The following is a 10,446-nucleotide window of genomic DNA, read 5'->3' on the forward strand; positions in this document are numbered from 1 at the left end:
GTTTTTAGCTCACTGGAAAACCAGTTAGGAAAGCGAGATTTAGTAACTGTCCTTAACGAAGTAAAATTACCCTTGCCCCCCAACAGTTCGCGTGAAGAGCATTACCTGGTCATTTACATCAGGCGACTCCAAGATCAATGCCCAATCAAAACTCGTGAGGTAATGACGCATCCCGACATAGTCCCCTGCTGACAGATTATATGAAGTGTGCGGCGGGGAGCCACCAGAATGAGCACGAACAGACGAATTTTCGGAAGAAAGTACTATATCAAGTGCAGGATGATATGTATCCTGAGGAACTAATGGGAGTTCACCCCGTGCTACACGCACACTGTCCATATTTGAGAAGCATAAATCTACAGCATTAAACTGGTGATTCATAGCATTATTGAGTTTTGTGAGATTTAAGAAAGAAGAAAAGTTTAAGAGCTGTGTGCCTTTCTGCCTGCAGTAAAAGTTGTCCGTAAAAACATCAAACTGCGGCCAGTTGACTCCAGGAGCATTAAAATCCCCCAAGATTAAGACTTCGCATCCCTGTAAGTCATTCACTGTATTTTCTATGCCAACAAGACAACTATGAAATTCGTCTGGCGGTGTCTGGGGAGAGAGGTAAAATAAACCGATTAAAACGCGTACTCCCTTTGCAGCCTCAACCTCGACCCATACGCTCTCGGGAAATTTCTCTAAGTCTACGCGTCTCCTAGAGCGGTAGCGCCTGTCGACTGCGACCAACACTCCACCTCCCGTTCTGCTCCGCGGGGTAGAATCACGATCGCGACGGTGCACCTCAAAACAAGGAGGGAAGTAATCGGAGGAGCCGATGCTAGAACACAACCATGTTTCAGTTACACAAAATATAGAGCAATTGGATAAGGTAACACTAAAGAAAAAGCAATCGGTGTTTGTACGCAGGCCGCAAACGTTTTGGTAAAATAACTCAATGAAACTCATCCTTGGTTTTTCCAACGATCAAGGGGCGGCGGCGGTGGCTGCCTCGGATGCATGGAGCAGGTCTTCGCGAAGGGCGCCTCGAAAAGCCTTAAAAAGGCAGGATTTGGGCCACACTGTGGGATCAGAAAGCTTGTCGAAGTCTTTGGCAGCCACGGACACATGGAAGGAGGCGTAAGAGTCGTAGCGCGTCTTCAGTTTCCGACACTCCACTTCCTGAACTCCGACGGAAAAGAGATGAGAACTGATGTCTTCGCAGCTGGTGTCCGGGTTCAGCTTGGTGACGAGCAGGGCTCTTCGTCGAGTTGATGGAGGGGCAACGATCAACTTGCAGGTTTCCGACGCCCAGATAAGCACCTGGGTACTAGCTTTTGGTCGTGCAGAGTTGATGCCACTGGGAGGGATGTCGTCTTTCGGCGAAGCATCACTCTGGCCATCCGAAGGGAGAGCTGCCGCCACAGTTTTCGTAGGAGAAGCTTCGGGGAGAGAGTTGTGTAGAGCGGCAGCACAAGTGTCTTTTCCCAAAGACCCCCCGCAGCCCCATCCACGGGCTGCCGCCGGCGATCGGGCGCGTCCGGCTGTCGTCGCTGGCCGAGTGCGTCACGCAGACCCCGGACCTCAGACCGTAGTACGGCCATGGCACCCGCCTGTAGCTCGGCGTCGCGCTTTTGCTCGTGTCGGAGGCGTGCGTTTTCGTCCCTGAGGGCGGCGACCTCGTCAGTCAGGAAAGAAATTTCCTCCATAGCATCGAGGAGCAGGCTCCGCAGGGACTCGACGCCGGCGCCAAGGTCAACGGGAGGAGAGGCGGGTGGCCCCGCGGGAAGTTGTCGAGCCGGAGAGAGGGCCGAAGGGGTACGGGAAAAGTCCGCAGCGCTGCTGTCGTGATTGCGGACGACGCCATCGCTGTTAGGCCTCGCAGCACCGCCGACAATCGCACAGCTCTCACAGAGAAAAGAGCTTACCCCAGACTGAATGAATGTGTCGACGTTGTCCGGCGAGTATACGCACTTTGTGTGCGCACGAAGTTTGCATTCAGAACATCGCAGAAACTTTTGTCTTCCGTAGAAGACACGGGAGCAGATTGTGCATTCGTCCGTACTAGGCGGCATCTCCGCAGCATTCGCTGCGGAGATGCCACAGCGTTCGCAAATAATAATAATAATTATTTGTTGATTTAATGTGCCCAAAAACAACCACGCGGGTCTTCACATTGGCGCACAGAAAACAAAAGGAAGAAACACAGCACACGCACAGCTTAAAATGTACAAATTAGCATGACAACAAATAGGTCGCACACTTCACACAAAATGTAATAGTTTCAACTTTTAACTAGACTTGCCAAGTTCCGGCGAAGAACTAGGAGATCTGTGAAGATGTCCAAGCTAGACGATGCGATTGTATTAAATGAAATTTGCATACGAGAGAGTGGTGAGAGTTTAGACATGAATTTAGTATAAAAGACAGTAAAAGTTCGGGTAACGCGACAAGGAACATGAAAATCGACAGAATTCAAAAGTTGGTTAGCATCAGTCCAACCATTTATCACCCTGGGCAAAAAAATCAGATCACGCTCGAATCTCCTATTTGACAAAAACTTAAGTAAAACGCACTTAAGAAGAAATTCATAATCATAATAAAAGCGACGCTGAAAGTGTCTATCATATAAAATGCGTATCATTCTTTTTTGCATTGATTCAATACTTAAATACTGTGTACTTGTTAGAGAATTCCAAACAATAGAGGCAAATTCAAGCCGTGAACGAACTAAAGCACAAAATAAACGAATCATACAAGCAGGGCGTCTGAACTTTTTAGTTATACGATATATGATACCAAGAGTTTTCATCGCACGGCCAACAATAAAGGAAACATGAGCATTAAAGGGGTCATGAAACGATTTTCCTACTTCTTCCTTTTTAGCTTTAATCCTCAACTCAAATGCGAATTGTGAAATCACATGGTCGTGAGATTCCTTCGGCACCGGTGCGATGACTCCTAGCTTCCACCGTGCTTTTTATGCACACCATAGAACTTGTCATTCCCCAGTGACAATAAGTTCCGTCAGGGCACTCATTGGCCACGAGCGCGAATCCAAATATTCGTCGACGGATTGATTGTTGACGAGCGCACACGTCCGAATGACGCAGTTCTCGTGTCCAATGCGTGAGCTGGGCTCTGCTGACGTCAGTTTGACGCCGGTGACGCGCTTTTGGAACCGCGGATGTATCATAGTGAAAAGGCGGAGAGCTTTCGAAGGCAAGACGGTACAAAATAGTCCGCTATATTTTCAAATGTTCGTACCGAAAAGCTGGCTTTTGACTTTCTAGCCTCTTTCTTTTGGCCAGCTAAACGATATGCGATTAGTAAAGTCCCAATTTAAAATCCTTCATCCCAACCCAAAATTCGTTTCATGGCCCCTTTAAATGACAACGCGCTATCAAGGCACACACCGAGATCTTTCATCACAGTCGCGCGTTCGATTGGAGTTCCTCCCAAAGAGTAGGTAAAATGCATAACAGTGCGTCGTCCGCTCAAAGGAAGAACCTTAGTTTTGGTAGGATTTAAGAGTAAATTATTCGCCAAGACCATTGCAGTATGTTGTTCACTTCGTGCTGAAGAGCATTACAATCAAGAGGAGTAGCAACGCCCATAAATATCTCAATATCACCCGTAAAGAGTAGAAGCTCAGCTTTTTTTACACATGAGGCTATATCATTAACAAACATCAGAAACAAAAGAGGCCCAAGAATAGACCCCTGGGGGACACCTGAAGTTGAGTAAAATAGTTTAGAAGGGACACTAGAAATTCGAACATGATCCGTACGACATGACAAGTAGCTTTGAAACCAGCGAAGTACTTCAGAACAACAACCGTGTAACGATAATTTGTGGAGCAATAGCTCATGGTCAACTATATCGAATGCTTTAGACATATCAAAATAAATGGCATCTACCTGTCCCCTGTTGGTTAAAACAGGTACAGCGAAATATAAAAAGGAGCACAAGTTTGTTTCAGCTGACAGTCCCGTAATGAACCCGTGCTGCGAAGTCGTTAATTTTTGATGAAAGTAATGAGTTATTCGTTGATAAATAACTTTCTCAAACACCTTAGAAAAGCCGCAGAATAAAGAAACAGGCCGATAATTACTGACAACCGATGAATCGCCCCCCTTTAATATTGGCACGACAACCGCTTTCTTCCATGACAATGGGAATAAGCCAGAGCGATGTGACAAGTTTAAACTGTGTTTAAAATCGGTGCGAACAAGTCACCACAACCTTTGATTATAAAGCTCGGAATACAATCTACTCCAGTAGATAACTTCGGTTTAAGTTTTCTGATACCTTCCTCAATTTCATCCGTATCGACTCTGAAGCCCGATAAAACATCCTGGCAGTTTACTTCTATGTCAATAAACTGAATAGGTGACTGACCAACTGTATAGCATTGACTAAAAAATCTGCAAAACGGTCTGCCACCTCTGGTGGGGACGAAAAATACTTAGTGTTTCCAGTAGAACAATCCCGCAGTGAAATTTCATGTGAATTGTTACGAGTGTGCTGCTTTGCAAACTTCCAGAAAATTTCGGGGCGGCGGTTCAGACTGCGCTCGACATCATCAAGATGTAACTGTTTATCGCGCGAGTACAATTTTTTGACGAGAGAACGATAAATACTAAATTGAGTGTACCAGAAGCTAGAGCCTGTTTTTTTTAAAAGTCTATGAAAATGATATTTTTTCTTAAGGTACATTTTTAAATCATTGGAAAACCAGTCCGGGTAATTGGAAAGTTGCGAATTGCGTTTTGGAACAAAAATGCTAATCGCGTCCTGCACAACTGACGTAAAGGCTTCTGTTGCGAGATTTGTGTCATCCATTGCTAGAACAGCGCTCCAGTTATAATTATGAAGGTATTTATACATTCCCAAATAATCTCCTTTGGGGTAACAGTAGGCGCAGGGTCTGCTCAATGCTTGCAACTTTCTTGGCAGCCGTATTTGAACATTTAGTGCTGGATGATATACATCCATTTGTACTAGAGGGACCGAAACTGTACTAATTGATTCGCTTGGAATATTTGATAACACTAGGTCAAGAACGTTACCAAGGGAGGTTTCGAAACTGTTAAGCTGATTCAGCCCACAAAAATGTATAAAACATAACAACCCAGCTGCGTTATTTGATGTGATTAAGTCGCCACCGTTTATAACGTCCAATGACCAATCTATTTCCAAAAGGTTAAAGTCCCCGTAAATTTGACCTCTGTACCTATTGAAGTTTACTTGTTGTTCCAGCGTTTCAAGATGTTTGATAAAATTGAAGGATCGCATAGCGGTGTAAAATAGTAGTTTCCAATAAGGTAATTAAAACCATCGGCAATTTTAATTTCTACCCATAAGCATTCTGAATACGATTCTAGGTCGAACCTTCATTGTGACTAAAGCGAAGAGTGAACCGCAATTAATACAGCCCCACCTAGCTTTTGCCCCGTGTTTATGTAGTCTCTGTCACGGCGGTAGACATTGTAGTTAGGTGTGAAGTAATTCGAATTCGGAATGCCATCGCAGAGCCACGTTTCCGATAAACAAATAACGTCAAAGTCGGAAGTAATAAGATTAGACATAAGCTCATCAGCCTTTGTGCGCAGTTCTCGAACATTTTGGTAAAAAATGCTAAGCACTTCCGACATTTACATCTGATGTCGTTCCGAGGGGATAAGTACGTGCATGGTCAAGCTGGCCAAAAAACTGGTGGAAAATGCTGCCCTTCGGCCAAACTTCCGGTTTGTTAATGGCGTCAAACACGGCCTGCTCACAAGACAAATGAAAGGAAGAATACGAGGGGAATTTGGAACAGACAATTGACTTCCCGTCTAGGAACGGCTCGACAAGCGCCTGGACATCGGCAACCGACGTATCCGGTCAAAGTCGAGATACAAAGAGTGCCATTCGGCGCTGGGGCCTAGCAACAGCCTGCACAGTGTCTGATTTAGCAGTGCCAGAAGAAGGCTTGCCACGTCGTCAAGGCTTGACCTCTGTGAAGCCGTCATTCGTCAAGCTCACGGGATGCGGATCATCCCCACCACGAGAACCTGAGTATGGTATGGTGTGGAGTATGGTAAAATGTTAATCAATTTCGAAGCATTCAGGTCCACGACCAAATAATTATTTAGGCGACTAATATGTAATAATGTTATTTTAACTTGAAAACACAAATGAAGCAACCTTGATGAATAGGTATTATGTTTATAACCATGACAAAACCAATGAGCGGCCACATTAAGCGCTCTCACCTACAACTTTCTTGCGAGATTTTTGAGAAAGTGTTTTATTGATGCGAAAGCTTTAACTGTTCCATGGAGCGAGCCAACGTCATCAGCTTGAAGCGCGAAAACGACACCTAGTTTGCTTCCAAGGGTCCCATTGGCTGGCGCGCGGCAACGAGGCTCCTATTGGCCGCTACGCGCGTCAGTTTCAACCACCGCCACCAGATGGTGCTGCGTGTTCGTGCCGCCCAGAGCCGTCTATTGGGAGAGTTTGGCCAGTGGGTGTGGCGACGAAGGCGCCGGAGAGGAGAAAAGGAAATGAAAGGGAGGAGAGCGCCGAAGGAGCGAGAGCGAAGGAAGGGAGCGGAGACGAGATGACCGCCATATTTGAGCAACGCTGTCGGAGACTGGTCGGAGAAGAGCACTGCTGAGGCTACGCGTCGTCTGCTACGGGCAGACTTCTTTTTCGCCTGAATTTAAGTTTGTGGGCCATAAGCCGAAAAATCTTCATTTATTAGCTTTTTAACCCACCGAGGAATAACAGAATGTCATTTTCTTGCCAGAGCCAGCAATATAAAAGGCAATAATCGAGATTTAGATGCCGATCCCACGCATTCCGCCGGAAGAATGATCGAAGATGGCGGCCCTCCCCACTCAGGTGGGAGCAGCCGGGAGTTCACGAGCATGCGCTCATGCCTCTCCCTCTACGCCACGTGCTCATTGGCTCACTTGGGAGGAGAGCGTTGCCGCGGCGAGATCATAGACTGACCAAACTCTCCCCATATACGGCTCTGGTGCCGCCAGGGCGCTGATAAAACTAACCGCCGCAACCCCATACCACTACGGTCCCCGCGCCGGTTAGAACGGACACGTTGGCGCGCGCTCGGAGGCTTCTGCTCGTCTCGCCGCCGACCAACATGGCGCCGCCTGCATCATCCACATCGTCGGCGGTGCTTCTGCTTGTCTCGACGCCGACGAACATGGCGCCGCCTCCAGCCACCACATCGTCGGACAGTCATGCTTACGCACTCACAACTCATAAGATGTGCTTAGGTGTCTTCCGACTTTTTAAAATTTCAATGTATTCAAGAAAATACAAAACAATATTGGATTTAGTGCTGTATTTTATAGAAGTACATCAACGGTACGACTGCTTTCCTACCGACGCGCGTCCGTATATCTTTGGTATATAAACGCTGTATTAAAGAAAACATTCATTCCCAAATACTAACACGTGGGGAGATAACAGTCGAATACAGCGAAAGCGCAATGTGTAATTTAATGCCAAGCTTGAAGGACAATAGGTGCTACATAACGTGATAGTTTGAAAGTTGTTTGCCAAATAAAATAATATGTTGCATCTAAGGAAGACGCCATATACTGCAACGAAAATCTGGTTTTCAATAAATCAAAATATTACTTACAGGCCATGGATCTCGGAATATATTGAATTCGGTATCCTGCAGTAGCATGCTTTGAAGGGAAGGACAGCTGCATTCCGAAGAGCATTTAACAGACGGGTATAGAACCGCTATTATGAGGCTAAAAAATGTTTTCATTTTGGGCCCATCAATGTCAGCAGATTCAATCTGAAAGGTGCGTCTGCATTGAAGCCAGAGGAGTTGATATTGCTGATATTGCGACAATAGCCTCAAATATATATATGTGAAGTGCGTCATCGAAATTACGTCTAAAACACGCAAAAGCTTGAGTGAGGGTCTTGACATTACAATATTTTTGAGGTAGACTGACGTGTGAAATTGTAGTCTCGTACCAGCTTGGGATTTCGACGCGTATAGTGTTTGTGTTCATTAGCAAAAAAACAAAAACAAATTTCCAAGGACACCTACGCACTTTTTTATGATTGTGAATGCAAAAACACGAATGTTGTTCTTCGGCTCCCTTAGTTCGTGTGCCGGGGTGTACGGCCACATTTCGCTACTGCCGAGGTTGCGGCCGCAGACCACATAGATGCCTCAGGCGCCGCCATGTTCCTCGGCGCCGAGAGGAGCAGAAGCGGACGCGGCCACGGCAACCCGTGACAGGAGAGCGGCGGCCGAGCGCGAGCCAGGGGGCACGCGTGATACCGAGCGAATAGGAATTCAACTATCAGTTCGCTGCTACAGACTACAGGCTTCGCTCCGTTAACTAGGGGATTTTAGGTGCCATTCGGCGCAGCTTCAAGATCTGAGAACAGCGGGTTTCTCCATGGGACAGATAATGCTTTCCCATTAAAAATGATGAATTCCGTCTTCAATTTGAACATATAGACTTGGCGACCTTTATTAGTCACGTAAATATCACAATAAATTGGCTAATTAAGTTAAATTTATTTGGTTTCTTACCAGTTATCGGTTTTAGGGCCGTTTTACAATTTCGAAAGTAGTCTTTAATCATATTTTAAGATGCTGACTACTGCAACAGAATTTAAAATTAGCGTTTATAATACTTTGTTGTGTTTCAGGCTTCCCGATTTGCGAGCTCAAATTGAATGTAGGAGATATTTAATTTCTCTATTGTTGAATACCTAGAATGCTTTCTTGCTTGGGATGTATAGACGCCGGATATGTACATGTGACACCCGAAATTAAATAAATACCGTTACTCCGCTCAAAAAGTAACTAAATACGTTAGTCGTTACTGATTCTCATGAGTGACGCGTTACTTGGCCTTAGATGTAAGGAGTTAGCTTTCGGGTTACTTTGAGCACCAAATGCACAACTGCGTTTGTTTCAGCTTTATTGATTTCTTTTCAGCTTTCGTTGCACTTAAGCAGTAGCTGCCTCTCGAAGTTTCTATCAGTTATGTATCGCCCCTTCCTTGAGAGTACATCTCCGGCGACGATGAAGAGTCGATCTACTGACGCGCTCGAAGGAAAGGCAGTGTTGCGCTTCAGGAAGAGCTGGTGAATCTGGGATTCCCATCTCTCTCTTGTTATCTCTGCTTCTGAAGTTCCGAGTTGACATTGGGTTCTATGCCTTCCCGTGTTGACAACCTTCGGGTTTACATTCGGTCTGCACACGAGTTTAGAAGGTTCAATCAACGAACCTTATTAGGGAGTTCTAGAATAACGCACGCAATTTTATGCACGCTAGCGCTAAATTTCGCACTTGCGTTAGCGCACGCTGAGCAGGAGTGTTTTAGAAGAGCGTTTCTTCGCTGCGACGGAAATGCCCAAGCACCTCCCGCTTGCAACGCCACAAATATACAATGAGACTTTTTATTTCACATACGAAGTGCTGTAACTTGAGAAAAAAAAAAATTAAAAAAAAGTTTATTGCGTCATAGTCACTTTTGAGATGTTTTCAAATATGTGAATGCGATGGGAGCGGTCGACCGGTCGTGTTTGCTTGCGTCGCCTCGGCAAGAGAAGTTAGTGTACTGACCTCAACGCACCGTAGTACCGGTACTACCTTCGCCGAGAACCGTTCGAGCGTCAAAGGCTGCAAGTTGCCGGCAAGCGTTCCCCACCTTGCTGGGTCTTCCAAAACGTTTCTGACGTGCACCTCCAGTAGGAGTCCAATTTCGCCCTGCGTTGAACATCGCAGTAGAGAGGATGCCGCCGACGTCGCCCTCCTGGGAGCCTCCATTTTTTCACTGTGCTCGTCGTGGCTTTAGTGAAGTTCTCACCATAAATCCTCCTTCGAGGAGAGCAAAGACTTTGCGTACGCGCGCAATTTCCGAAAAGTAGCGGACCCTAAAATAGCGCACACGGAGTGAAAGACGTGTTAGCGTCAGGCGCATGCGCAGTAAGGATAACGTTTTTTTTTGTTTTTTTTTTTGTTTTTTTTGCTTTAGCGTGCGCTATTCTAAAGCTGCCTATTGTTTTCGCTGGGTGAAGGACATTCCCAGCTGTAGAGTTCGACTACGTGTTCAGCGATAAACGTTTCCAATACTCATACTGCGTAGCTGTTTTTCAGATTGCCCATCTGCCTATGGCGCAAGAAACGCATACTGAGCTTAGGATTAAAACGAGGCTGTTTAAACGGTTTTGTACGCGTTACTCGCAAATAAGTAACGCAATAGCTTTACTCGTTACTTGATCTTAAAAGTGCATGGCTGAGTACGCTACTCGTTCCTTTTTCAAAAAGTAACTAAATATGTTAATTGTTACCGGAAAAAGTAACTAGGTAGACCTAACTCGTTACTACTAACGCGTTACGTACATTTCTGGTATGGCAACTTGGGCGCTGCCATAAATTACGTTAACCTTACTTTGTTCTTATTCCCA

General features: G+C 45.7%; 1 protein-coding gene across 1 annotated transcript in view; it reads right to left on the reverse strand.

Annotated features, from left to right (window-relative positions):
* Positions 1-7,774, reverse strand: part of LOC120848723 — an 82,211-nt gene extending 74,437 nt beyond the window's left edge. The window contains exon 1 of the mRNA XM_040220735.1: positions 7,640-7,774. Coding sequence (XP_040076669.1) covers positions 7,640-7,774 — 135 coding nt within the window. The remainder of the gene's footprint in view (positions 1-7,639) is intronic.
* Between the last annotated feature and the right edge of the window lie 2,672 nt (positions 7,775-10,446).

Source organism: Ixodes scapularis, unplaced genomic scaffold (genome assembly GCF_016920785.2).
Source record: "Ixodes scapularis isolate PalLabHiFi unplaced genomic scaffold, ASM1692078v2 PGA_scaffold0__279_contigs__length_252992795, whole genome shotgun sequence".
Classification (NCBI taxonomy): domain Eukaryota; kingdom Metazoa; phylum Arthropoda; class Arachnida; order Ixodida; family Ixodidae; genus Ixodes; species Ixodes scapularis.